General features: G+C 47.4%; 1 protein-coding gene across 1 annotated transcript; it reads left to right on the forward strand.

The window, feature by feature from the left end:
- Positions 1-6,447: 6,447 nt before the first annotated feature.
- On the forward strand, positions 6,448-9,236 carry LOC117834647 (uncharacterized). The gene has a single exon (XM_034714183.2). The coding sequence runs from the start codon at positions 6,470-6,472 to the stop codon at positions 8,849-8,851; it is 2,382 nt and encodes a 793-aa protein (XP_034570074.2). The 5' UTR covers positions 6,448-6,469; the 3' UTR covers positions 8,852-9,236.
- The last annotated feature ends 5,143 nt before the right edge of the window (positions 9,237-14,379 follow it).

Consider the following 14,379-nt stretch of genomic DNA (forward strand, 5'->3'; position numbering starts at 1 on the left):
ATGATATCTCACATCAATGTGTTTGGTTTTTGAGCGGAGAACGGGGTTCTTGGCTACATTAATGGCACTCGTGCTATCACAAAGAAGAGGTACACGAGTAAAATCCAAACCAAAGTCTCTCAAAGTGGAAATCATCCAAAGCAGCTGAGAACAACAGCTAGCAGCAGCAACATACTCAGCTTCGGTGGTAGACTGAGCAACACTAGATTGTTTGCGAGAAGACCAAGAGACCAAAGACGAACCGAGAAACTGGCAAGTACCCGAGGTAGACTTACGATCCAAGCGACACCCAGCAAAGTCCGCATCGGAGTATCCTCGGAGCGTGAGTGTCGAGGAGGCAGAATACCACAAACCGAACTCAGGGGTAAAGTGGAGATACCTCATGATCCTCTTCACTGCCTGACGGTGAGATGTCCTCGGTGAAGCCTGAAAACGAGCGCACAGACACACGGCGAAGTGAATGTCCGGCCTCGTCGCCGTCAGGTACAAGAGGGAGCCGATCATGCTTCTGTACTCCTTCTGGTCCACCGGTTCGCCATCTTCATCCGCATCTAGTGCCGTTGTCGTCCCCATGGGTGTGGAGAGTGGCTTAGCATCAGCCATGTCAAACTTTCTCAACACGTCCTTCGTGTACTTCCCTTGGTGCACGAAGGTTCCTTCCTTGCTTTGCTTGATCTGTAGCCCGAGGAAGAAGGTCAACTCACCCATCATCGACATCTCGAACTCCCTGCTCATGTCATCTGCAAACTTGGCAACCAAAGTATGAGAAGAACCACCAAAGATAATATCATCCACGTATATCTGAATAATTAATAAGTCATTGCCTTGCCTGAGGAGAAAGAGTGTTTTATCAACTGATCCCATTTCAAACCCATTCCCAAGCAAAAAGGATTTCAATCTAGCATACCACGCTCGAGGTGCTTGTTTTAGGCCATAGAGAGCTTTCTGGAGTTTGAAAACACGATCAGGATATTTAGGACTCTCAAAACCAGGGGGTTGTTTCACATACACTTCCTCCTCTATGAAACCATTTAGGAAGGCACTTTTCACATCCATTTGGAAGAGCTTAAAACCTTTAGCCACAGAGAAGGCTAGAAGGATTCTAATCGCTTCCAACTGAGCAACAGGGGCAAAGGTTTCCTCATAATCTATCCCCTCTTTTTGGCTAAAGCCTTGGGCAACCAACCTCGCTTTGTTTCTCACAATCAACCCATCCTCACCTTGTTTGTTTTTGAAAACCCATTTTATTCCTATAGGATGGCAATTTGGAGGTGGTTCAACTAAAACCCAAACCCTGTTTCGCTCAAAGTTCTCCAACTCCTCATGCATGGCATTAACCCAATTTGAATCAGATAAAGCATGTCCAATATCTCGAGGTTCGAAAGAGGCAACAAATGCAGAATGTGCAATGTGTGAAATCTGCCTAGAGCTGTGCCTAGTGGTGCGTTCATGTAAGTTACCGATCATCTGTTGTGGAGGATGACGACGCTGAATGTGCCGTGGAGCCTCTCGCTCTGAAGTCGCCTCCCCCTCAACAGCAGCTGGATCACTCTGATCTTCTTCTTCTTCATCCGGTAGTGGTACTGGTTGATGGCTTGAAGTAGTGGAAGTAGAGGTAGGGCCATCAACTCTCGTAGTCGAAGTAGAAGGTACAGGTGCAATAGCTGGAGCTCGGTCAATCTCATCATCCTCTTCCTCACCACCATCTACACGCTCTTCCCCTTCCTCAAATATGCTTTGCCCCATTTCATGTTCACCTGCAACTTCAAAAATAGGAGTTGTGCAAGGCATAGTTTCATCGAAAGTAATCTCACAAGTTTTCATGATCCGGTTAGTTTCAAGGTTAAGCACACGATAAGCATGACTATGAGAAGCATAACCAAGAAAAATCCCATCCGTAGAACGAGACTCAAATTTATCCAAATTTCCTTGCTTGAGAATGAAACACTTGCAGCCAAACACCCTCAGGTGACTCACTTTGGGGGAACGTCGATGCATCAGCTCATAGGAAGTTTTCTTTAGGAAAGCTCGCAAAAAGATTCGATTGGACACATAGCAAGCAGTGTTGACGGCTTCGGCCCAATATTTTCTAAGAGTCCTATGCTCATCAAGCATCGTCCTAGCCATTTCACAAAGGGTCCGATTCTTCCGTTCAACAACACCATTCTGAGGAGGGACATAAGGCGATGAAAACTGGTGTTCAAGACCAAGATCATTGCAAAAGATTTTAAAACGAGCATTCTTGAATTCTGTGCCATTGTCACTGCGGATAGTTCTCATGGCATCTTTTGGTCGCTCGTTTCTCAACCTCAAGATCAAATCTCGAACAAATGGAAATGCCTCATCCTTAGACTCCATGAAGAAAACCCATGAATACCTCGAAAAATCATCAACGATCACAAGCACATACCATTTCCCACCAACTGAGCAAACACGAACTGGACCAACAGTGTCCATATGTAACAGCTCGCATGGATGCTTAGTCATCACCTGATTCACATGTGGATGAGAAGCGGCAACCATTTTCCCATGTTGACAGGGAGCACAAACAAGATCTTTCTCAAACTTTAATTTGGGCAAACCACGAATAAGATCCAAAGTACTCAAGCGGGAAAGCAAATCAAAGCTCAAATGACCCAATGTCCTATGTCACTTCCAAAACTCAGAAGATGAGCCAGCCACTAAACACCGAGAGAGACCAAATGACTTGGAAAAATAAACTCGAAACACTTGACCCTCGGGGACGATCATACAAACAAGATCGCCTCGAGAGTCTAAAATCCTTGAGGTCCCTTGTTAAAAACGGACCTCAAAACCATCATCAAGCAGTTGCGACACAGAGAGCAAATTGAAACCAAGAGAATCAACAAGAGCAACTCGCTTGAGCATGAAATTCTCACTCACCTTGATAACACGTTCAGACAACACCTTACCTTTGCTATTATCCCCGAAAGTGATGTACTTCTTGGTCATCACCGGGGTGAGGCTGGAGAACTACCTGTGATCACCGGTCATGTGTCGAGAGCAACCGGAATCAATAAGCCACGTGTTCTCCAGGCCTCCGACCTCAGTTTCTGTGTCAGAGTCACTTTCCTTGTCATCCTTCTTGGAGTTGAGAGCCATGACACAGTACCCATCGCGGTTCTTGCCGGAGTAGAAGTAGAGGCCATTGAAGTTCTTGCCGTCCTTCTTCTTTGCCTTGCGGTCATCGTCCTCCTCGCTTGAGCTTGAGTCGGTGTGGTCGTTGGTGCCGGAGTCAACGTCGCTGAGGGAGGCGATGAAGGCACGCGCTTTGGCCTTCTTGCGATACTCCTTCTTCTCACGGTCGGTGTACTTCTTCTTCTTCTTAGTGCCGACCTTGTTCTTGTGCTTGTTGTAGTCGTACTTGCTCTTGGATTTGTTCTTGTCAGGGCAGTCGGCGGCGAAGTGTCCTAGCTTCCCACAGTCGAAGCAGCTGTTGTTGTTCCTTCGCTTGTTCTTGCAATTATCGTTGAAGCGCATGAATCGCCTCGTGATCAAGGCGAGCTCATCATCATCAAGAAACTCCAGCTGCTCCTCTGAAACAGAAACCAAAGAAGACAAGGCAAATGACATAGAAGAAGAGTTACTCAAAGACTTAGGCTATCCAGAGCCTGACATGAGAGCCATACTATTTGGATCAGTAGGGACTCCTTGTTTTGCTCGGAGCCTCTTGTCAACTTCCGTGGATTTCAACTTGGCAAAGAGTTCATCAGTGGAAAGTGTTTCATAATTGGGTGACTCGATGATAGCATCAACCTTCGTACCCCACACTTCATGATCCAAGGCATGCAGGAGCTTTAAAGCTCTATCATGATCAGTGTAGGGTAAGATGGTGATATTTGCTTTCATCTTGTTCACAATAGCCAAGAAACGTTGAAACAAAGCATCGGCAGACTCACCAGGCAAATGAACAAAGTTTTCATACTCGCACCTATAAGTCTCAAAGAGTCTAGCCTTCACCTGACTGTTTCCCTCATGGAAACTCTGAAGTCGAGACCAAATCTCATGAGCAAGAGACAGATCTTCGACTCGATCAAACTCAGCACGACTCAGACTCGCAAACAGAATATCAACCGCCTTGCCGTTGGCGTGATACTTCTCCCTATCATCCTGAGTCACACGAGTAGTAGGAATCACATAAGTCACATCCTGAGTGATTTCCCAAACCTCTGCTCCTCTACTATTTAGATGGGCTCTCATACGAGTTTTCCAATACTGATAGTTAGAGCCATTAAAGTAGGGTGCAGCGGTCGAGGAAGAACGCTCAGAGGTCACCATAATAGGTTTCGAAACCGATTAGGGTATGGAGAAACCTTAACCAGCTCTGATACCAATTGAAGGACCGAAAGAGCGACCGGGGGGGGGGTGAATGGGAGCCTATAAAAATTCTCAACGAGAACAAGGCCTATGTCCCAAACGCAACCTCAAAGCACACCGTGTGTTTAATCGTCAAGATGACGCAAGTCAACTCGGGACAAGCTCACCCTAGGAACGATAAGAGATGCACAAAACATAGCGGAAGCAAGATATGAATTGACTCCAACAAGTTTTCTCAACACCCGGTTAACCAAGATTACTACTAGCTAATTATCTAACTAAGCATGCATAATCAAAGATTAATTTAAGTGCTAGGCATGACTAGCAAAGAGTGATAAAAAAACTAACGCAAGTAGCATTGATTAGCAAGAGACACTAGAGATTAAAATGCTAAACAAAATAACAAAGATTAATTAGCAATGGCATGAATCAACTAACGACCCAAAAGGAGGTGCTCACTGTGCTGGACGTTCGCATGGTCTGCTAGTGGATTTTTTTTCTTGCGGTCTGGTGCTCCTGGTGACCTGCGCTGGCCCACTTGGCCTGGTGGCCGGCCTGAGCAGCAAGCAGGCTTGAACTAGGCCGCGTGCTGCTGCCACCTCGCCCGGGCCTGCTTGGCATACGCTGGGCCTCAAGCACCTGAGCACAGCTGGGCCACCTTTCACGCGCGAGCTAGACCGCTGACCAGGCTGCTCGCTCCACACACGTGAGCGCCTGCTGCCTGCCCCTTCCCGGTGGAACGATTCCTGCGAATGAACAGAGACGAACAGAACAAGAACACAAGAAGAACAAGAAGAACAGCCGAGACTTCAAATCATAAGATCTCCTCCCATACTTCACAGATCGAGATGAAACTTGAGACAAGGATGCAATACCCCAAGGGCAAATAGATCTATAAAGCAAATCCTGGAAAAAACTCAAGTATACATCACTAATCTTGGAGAAAACCGAAACCCTAACTCAAGAACACGATTTGGAAGAAATTAGAAATCCAAGCCGGATCCGTGAGAGATTTAGAAGGGGATCATATCAAAGATGCTCTCTAAGGTCTTAGCAACATTTCCGTTCAACCAATCTCACGATATTCGGGCTCAAACGTGATGAATGAAAATTCCCCAAAAATAGTTCCGAAAATAGGGAAAAAGAAAAACACTCGGGAATCAAAGATTTAGCACAATTTGAGATAACAAATAAAGCTAAATCACGAGAACATCTTCTATACAAGATGAGGAACTAGCCTCCTCCCTTCATCCACCCACTAAAGATAAAGAAATTAAGAGAAAAGAGTAATCACTCTCTAATCTCCCTCTCTCCTCTCACTTTAAGCACATGACTAGCCTCTAAGCCAAAAGATAATGAGTTGCTAAGCAAAGAGGTCTTGAAATAACCAGCCCCCAACCCTATTTATAGTCCAGGACGAAAGACTATACTACCCCTACAGCTACAACTAAGATAACTACCCACACAGGGGTATTTTGGTCCAAGTTTTTATCCGCGCATTGAACGGACACGCCACCTTCACGACTTTGCTTCACCTCGACGCAAGCTTCGCGATGACGCCACGTGCCCTCCTTCTCGAAGCTCCGGCCGCATCGGGCTCGCCCCCGGTTTTGAGGCCCAAACCGGGAAACCTGCCTGCGCGGTGGTTTTGAGGCCCAAACCACCCAAACCGTCCATCTTCGCTTGGCCGCCACGCGACCTCCTCAATATCGACGCGTGTCCGGCCTCCGCCAAGCCTCCCGCTTTACTCGACCGACACCGTCTCCATCCTATCATGCCCTCTTGCCATTCCGTGCACCATGTGGACCGCCCGTGACTTCGCCCGGACTCCTCGGATCCATCGGTCCAAACCTACTCGCGTTCATCCTTCACCGCCCTTGGTTCATCAGCATGAACCTTTCGCTTGACCTTCACCGCACGCCATCGACCGCCACGTCGCATCCTACACCTGCACATCACAAGCCAAGAGCAACATCAAACCAACATAACGTTGTCAATTACTCATCATCCAAGGGTGACCACCATTGGTCCTCAGAGATATATGCTTTAACTGTCTCTATATAATTGATATATATGGTTAGATACGTCATTCTGTGGTAGCACCTCGCGATCACAATGTGTGCCTCTATATATGTTGTGCCAATGTGCAGTCCATTCGAGGGAGTACCATAGCGTGGCTGAACTACTACTGAAAATGAAAGGCCTAGACTCCTGCAACAGCACAGTATACCCCTATGTCTACAACCTGACTTCCTCCTACATCGACCAGAACAATGAGGCCACCATGGTGACCACCACCTTGGTCATGTTTATGCTGGCCGTGTTCTTCTTCAACCTCAACCTCTTCAGCCGCTTCTCCGACGTGAGCGCAATTCTCAACCCTAGCGTCCGCCTCTTCCTCTCCACCTCCCTGTCCCTCTTCCTGCCGGTCATGTCCTACCTCTTCTCCGAGGCCAAGAACCAAGGTGCAACCACGGCTGCTAGTTATGGCCAGGTCGGCGACGAGCTGTCACTTCGAGCTAGGACGATCCTCATGTGGATGCTTCTTGTGGAGCTCCTCCGCAAGAAGGTGGAGGCCGTCCTGGTCAACGTGGGCATGCAGTGGTACTCAGGCGCCATCGATCGCTTCGCCCGCATTGTTTGGCTCGGCTACCTCGTCTTCTACAATGTCAAAAGCCCTGGCAAGAAGGCGATCTACGGCACCTTATGGGTCCTCACTGCTGCCAAATTCCTGCAAAGGGTCGTGGTCAAGATGGTGCTGGAGCGTTCCTTCGCCTACGGAAGGAACACCCAGCTGCTAAACTCATACATGGCCCAGATCATCCAACAAGAGCAAGAGGAGCACGTGGGATCGTCGTCGGAGCTGTTGAAGAAGTGCGAGTACACTGTGATGGGAGAAGACAACCTGGAGAGGACGGCTGGCCGGCATGGCTACCAGGTCGAGCTGAACAAGGCAGCCGTTGTCACCGTTGGTGACATTTGGACGCAGGCAGCAGCCGAGCCGGACAGCCTCCTCCGGAGAGAACACCTCAGAAGACTCTGCCTCTCCTTTGCTCTCTACAAGCTGCTGCGCCGAAGGTTCGAGGACATTCCCACAACAAGAGAGGAGACCCGGAACTGCCGGAACCTCATCTTCAAGGGCATGTTGAAGGAGGAGGCGGAGAAAGGTGCCGAGGTCGCACTGTTCCAAGTTTTCAACGATGAGACCCAGTTCGTTTGCGAGTACTACCATTCCGTCCTACCCGTCGTGTTGTCCAACCCTTTCTTCTTCCTAGCCAACTACATCTTGTTTCCCATTGTAGTTTGTGCCTTCTGCCTCCTAACATTCATCATTTGTGGCAATGGGAGCGTGCCCTACGCCTACCACAGCATCGTAAGTGACAACTACATCATATACACTGGCGCGACGACGCTGGCCAGATGCCTCCTGAGAAACATCGCCCATTCACCCGAGGTGCTGTTCGCCAGCATCGACCTAGGCACCACCACTCTGCTCATCCTGGCCTTCGTCTACGAGGAAGTCATGGAGTTCCTCGTCTTTATCCTCTCCAATTGGCTCATCGTGTCGCTCCTCTGCGAGTACACCGCCAAGCTCCACTGGCGGCAGAGCCGCATCCTGTGCCGGCTCATCCGCGGCATCCTGTGGGTGCGAAGCATGCTAAGCCACCCTAACTTCTGCTTCAAGCAGCTCTCCGTGCTAGGGTTCTTCCAACTGTCGTCGCCTTCGCCGTTCATGGTGCCAACCAAGGCAGTGCCAAAGGAAGTAATGAAGTCAATCGTGGATTATCTGGTGGCTCACTTGGATGTCTATGGCATCGATGGCCATGCCGACCCTCTCAATTCGGCCTGGTCCTCCACACTGCAAATGGAGAAGCACAGGGCATACCGTCCCCTGCTCTTGCCAGTGTGTGAGAGCAAGAGCATTGCTGAGTTCATCCTCACCTGTCACATTGCCACCGGCCTAATGGAGGTGAGGTATCCACAGGACGAAAAGGAAATGGGATCTCATAGCAAGGTGGCGACGACGCTGTCCAAGTACTGCGCCTACTTGGTGGGCTTTAACCCGGGGCTTCTTCCGGACGACAAGAATGGGACAGAGCACACTTACAAGAAGATGAAGGAGGACATGAATAAGGAGCTTGGAGGGTGCTGGTGGTACCACCTGTCGCTGCAGGGAACCAGGTACAAGAGGCTGATGGAGATCGGCAAATCGAAGCAAAAGGCCGTGACAATGGTGCACAACGGGGCCAAGTTAGGGACAGCACTGATCGAGAAGGCCGAGGAGAACAATGAGGCGCGTGAGCGTGTGTGGGAGCTGCTGAACGACCTTTGGACGGAGGTCATGGTGTATGTGGCGCCATCGGCCGGCGACCTCCACGTGAAGGCCCACAAGGAGGCGCTGGCGCGCGGCGGTGAGTTCATCACCGTGCTCTGGGTGCTGTGTACGCACACTGGCATGACCAGGACGGCCCTCGCACCGTGGGAGGTAGCACGTCGTGCGTTTGAACCATAGAGCATTCGCTTCCCGTGTGTGCCGATTTTTCAAGGACAGCTTGCTTGGGATGGTTCGTCTGACGTGCTTCATCCTGGTGCTAAAAAGGTCTTCCGGAGCCTCAAATTTGAACCGGGTACTAATACTAATATTAGTACCGGGTTAAAATTTGACCGGTACTAAGAGAGTGAATGAAATGTCATTTTTCAAGTAGTGTATATTAAAAATAGATATATAACCACCCCATGTGAATGCACGGGATGATGCCAGTAATTCCTAAAGATATGCGCTGGGGTGGGGTGCCGGCTTAAAAAGACCGGAAAGAAACGTAGATATGGCACACACATGCTTGATCTTTGTCGGTGCTTTAACTGTCTCTATAAAATTGATATGGTTAGATATGTTATTCCGTGTGAAGGACCGAAACGGCGATCAGAGAGGGGTTGAATGGGAGCCTCAAATGTTTCTTTTTAAAACTTAGGCAACAATCCAAAAACAAACCTCAAATCAAAACAAGCGGAAGAGGAGAGATCCACGAGCCACCAAGGTAGCTAGGTGTCTATGATAATGGTTAAAAGACACAGCGGGACTCTCGAGAAACACCCAGAGCAAAAACTATGACAAAAAAAGCTCAAGGTAGAGCAATTCTGTGAGCTCTAGACGGATGGTCCGCACCCCAGGGGCGGACGGTCAGGCCCAAGCAGACAGTCTGCCCTAGGGGGCGGATGGTCTGCCCCTACCACGCATAATTCCTTGAAAACGTTGCACGAGCACAAAAACGCCCAAAACTTGATCGAATCAAGTCCAAATGTAACTAAAATTGAACCAAAGTATCTCAAGGTAGTAAAGAAGCTACTCCTAAGAAATCATCCCTCTAAGAAATCATCCCTCAAAGATTTTTCAATGAATGGGAAAAATCAAATCATGTTAAGAACGCCACTTTTTCAACCCTGAAACTTGAATTGGCCCGATCTATGAACTCGTGTGGTTTCAATCGAATTCCTTCGCTGAAAGGGATCAACTCACATCCTAGTTCATTTCAAATCCATTGGTTTGACTCAAAACCCCACAAAAATCACAAATCAAACAAAACCGTGAGAGGAGTGAAGAAGAAAATAAGAACGTGAAGAACACAAATGGGAATTGCACAAAGAGATCATCTCCAAAATCCCGGAGGACACGAGGAGGTCAGGGCCTCCATTCCCGCAACAAAACTTCGGTTCACTACACGGATTCAGTGTTCAAATCATCCGAGCACATCTAGAGAGATTAGAGAGGGAGAGGAACTAACTCTAATCTAAGGATAATGAAGCACTAAGCTAGAGATGAAGGAGATGCTAATGAAGTGCTCAAGAGGTCCTGAAACAACCAGCTCCCATCTCTATCTATAGTACAAGACTAGTCACTAAATTAACCTTAACACTACTACTAGGATAACTACCCACGCAGGAGTATTTTGGTCCAAGTTTTTCTGTTCTCATCGGACGGACACGCCGCCTTCACGACTTTGCTTTGCCTCGACGCAACCTTCGCGATGGTGCCACATGTCCTCCTTCTCGAAGCTCTAGCCGCACTGGGCTCGCCTCTAGTTTTGAGGCCAAAACCGGCAAACCTATCTGCGCGTTGGTTTTAAGGCCCAAACCACCCAAACCGTCCATCTTGTCTTGGCCGCCACGCAACCTCCTCGATGTCGACGCATGTCCGGCCTCCGCCAAGCCTCCCGCTTGACTCAACCAACACCGTCTCCATCCAGCCATGTTCTCCCGCCGTTTAGTGCACCATATGGACCGCCCAGGACTCCACCCGAACTCCTCGGGTCCATCGGTCCAAGCCTACTCGCGTTCATCCTTCACCGCCCTTGGTCCATCGGCATGAACCTTTTACTTGACCTTCTCCTCACGCCATCGGCCGCCACACCGCATCCAACACCTGCATGTCATAGACCAAGAGCAACATCATTCCTACACAATGTTGTCAATCACTCATCATCCAAGGGTGACCACCATTGGTCCTCAATCTCCCCCTTGATGAGTGTATTGACAACACCCAACACAAATTCATAGTTCAAAGAGACAGAAAAAAAGAAACTCAAACCACGAAGTCTTAGTCCCCTAAGACAAGGACAACGACTCTACACAACTGAGACAAGAAAACACATGATCCTTCAAGAAGAGGCAGAAATGGCTCAACACCAATCATGTGAAGATCACAAGCTCAAATCACACACCGGCTCCACAAGAAGAGGTAAAAAGCTCAACACGACCAGTAAAAGAGCAAATCAACCAAAGGCTCCTCAAGAAGAGGTAAACAGCTCAACGCGACCGGCAAAAAGAGCACACGAGCATAAAAGCTCACACATACTTCCCCTAAACAAATGCAGTCCCCTGAAAATATGCAATTTCTCACCAAATGAATTTGTATAATAGCCCACACGAGCATAAAAACTAACACATACTCCCCCTTAACAAATGCACTCCCCTTGAAAACATGCAATTTCTCCCCAAATGAATTTGTATAAAAGCCTCCCCCTTTGAAAGTCTCCCCCTTGTTGACAATGCAAACATCAAGAGTAGCAAGAGAACACAGAAATGCATGTCATGAGATGTCGAATCTACCAAGGTAAACAAATACACCACACAACACTCACAAAGGCTACGAGTTCATCCAATGACAGGTAGATCATAGAAAGCAGTTGCATCGCCATCAAGAGGGTATTATGATATAAGCATAAGGCATAGCATATGTCAAGTTTTAGGAATTTGCAAAAAGAAGATACAAGCAGGAAAGAACTAATCCATCAAAGCTCATACAAGGAAGATACATTCTCAGCAAGAGATCATTGCAAACACCCACATATACATCACAAGTCATGTCAAAGCTTGTTGAAACCATGTACTTACTTTTGTTTGGCAGACATCATGTAACAACTAAGCAATCAAAAGCTCTCAAAAGCTCGAAGGTCATCTACCACCGACATAGATGCAGCCTGGAGGTTGAAGATGAGGACTTTTTCACTTTAGCCCTCGAAGAAAAAGGAAATCCTAATCTAAAAGTTTGTGTCTTGTAGGTTTCATGAAAAAGTTTTCAGAAAGTTTAGATTATCGCGGTCCAATCTGTCTTTAAGCTTTTGCGCGTTAGCCCTCAAGTTTCTATACAAAATTAGGTTTGTGCCATCGGTTTCTCGCATTTTAGCACTTGGAAGCTTCTAACCCTCGCCAGCAAGTCCCTATATCTTCTTTAAGTTGGGGGTAGCTGAGAGTAGAGGGGAGAGGGAGAGGGCGGTGGCGGGAGAGGGAGGGGGCGGCGGCAAGAGAGGAAGGGGAGAGAGACGGACGGTGTGTGGGGGGATGGGGGAGTGGATAAGGAGAGGCCGGTGCGCAAGGTGGGTGTTGGGTCTTTAGTACCGGGTGACATTTAGTACTGGATGGAGACTCCACCCAGTACTAAAAGCACTCGGTTCCATCTATGAGCATATCTAGATGACAGGGAAGCACTTACCCTGCTTGGCTAACCACTGCCTTGGTGACAAGGCATACCTAAGTACCCACAGCTAAACCTTATTGCCTGAAGGTCATCGCATCTGTCAAATTTCAGTGAGTTAAAATTTGACATGCCATAAGTAGGATTAAGCAGCCTGTTTTAAGCGGCTAGCTAGTAGTGTTACGCTGCCTGCCATATATTGATAGAGTAGGTCCAAGCAACACTTGTGGACTAACATTGATTGTGTTTTCCCTGGGTAAAAAACTGAGTATTAGTCCCGGTTATTAGGGTGCAAATCTCCAGAAAAATGATATATGTGACAGATTCGGGACCTTCTTCATCCAATTTAAAAAATAAACTTTGTCCGGGTTCCTGTGATATCTTTTGTTGGCCTCCCTCACACCCGAGTGAAATCAATTGACCCCACATTTGAAATTTTGTTGGCCTTCAGATCAACATTGGACGGCTGCCAGTCATCTTCCTCTTCCAGCCTTCTTCCTCTAAAGTTCCTGTACTGCACATCTCTAAGGGTACCTTTTTATTTATTCTAAATATTGAGGTATATGAGTCTTTTGTGTATTTTATATTGTGCCCTTTTACTGTACTATTGTTAAATAAAAATAAGTAATGTGTGTGTAACACCCCTAAATTTCATCACATAATTGATCTGGCAACTTTCCGAATTTTTCTAGGTTTCAATTAAGACTTTATTAATTATTAGGTTTTAATTGGAAATTTGTCAAGCTAATTGAACTCAAACATCATATTAAATAGTTTATTTTAAATGAGTGTGTGTGTGCATTCATTTACATCTACAATTATGAACATGGTCTTGACTGTTTATTGTCTCACAAGTTGGGAAAGCTAGTGATGCGCCTCCAGACGGTTGGTCCAGCTCTGGCCAATTCGCCTTTACTGATGAACATGGTCTTGACTGACGTATTATGGTACCAAGTCCATGCGTCCATCACTTCACGGGTGACGACTACCAGTTGATTTGTACTCGCTTAAATGCATGCAATTGCTTGAGGACAGCGTCTCATTCAGCGTAAATATGCCGCCGTTGAGACCTCCCTGTCTTGACTGACTTGTGAAGCTGCCAAAGTCTGTCGGTCTATGCCCCCACAAGTGACGAGCCACATCCCGTGCCAGTTGATCGACTGATGCTTGTCTATCGAAGATGCAATAATTGGCGCTCGAGGACAAGATTCTCATTTCGATGACCAAGCGGGATACAGTCGTGCTCCACTACTTATCGTTGTGAACACTATTTGAGAAATGGTACTTAGTTCCAGTTGAAAAACTTCAAAGATCTCGGTTTTCCTAATCAGGACTGAAGATCTGGACCATTAGTCTTGGTTATTCCACTAGGTACTAAAGACACATATTTAATCCCGGTTAGTATTACTATTTGAGAGATGGTCTTTAGTCCCTGTGCAAAAATGTCAAAAATCTCGGTTTTCCTGATCAGCGCTAAGAATTCGGGATGAAATATCCGGACCTTTAGTCCCGTTATTTCACATGTGACTAAAAACACCTCTTTAGTCCGGAACTAAATCATTTTCCGAAAAAAAATCTCGGGAAGAATCCACACACATTGCACGACTGAGAGTATGTCTCTGTCGGTGAGTCCGAGTCGAACAAGACGACGGCAGATTCGTTTGTCTAGTGGGCCTCATTGATGTTGCCACCGGGAGCGCTAGCCGTCCGGGCTCCGAGGTGACCTTTGTACGTCTGACAAGGGAGTCTTCATGGAGCCTCCCTTTGCCGCTGTTGAGAGCTCCCTGTTTTGACTGACTGGTGAAGCTGCCAAATTTTGTCGGTCTATGCCCGCACAAGTGACAAGCCACATCCCGTGCGAGTTGATCGACTGATGCTTGTCCATCGAAGATGCAATAATTGGCGCTTGAGGACAGGATTCTCATTTGGACTACCAAGCCGGACACAGTCGTGCTCCAATACTTATCGTTGTGAACATTATTTGAGAAATGACGTTCGGTTCCGGTTGAAAACCTCAAAGATGTAAGTTATTTCAACTAGTACAAAATTCACCTTCCATCCACCCTCTT

Source organism: Setaria viridis, chromosome 8 (genome assembly GCF_005286985.2).
Source record: "Setaria viridis chromosome 8, Setaria_viridis_v4.0, whole genome shotgun sequence".
NCBI lineage: Eukaryota > Viridiplantae > Streptophyta > Magnoliopsida > Poales > Poaceae > Setaria > Setaria viridis.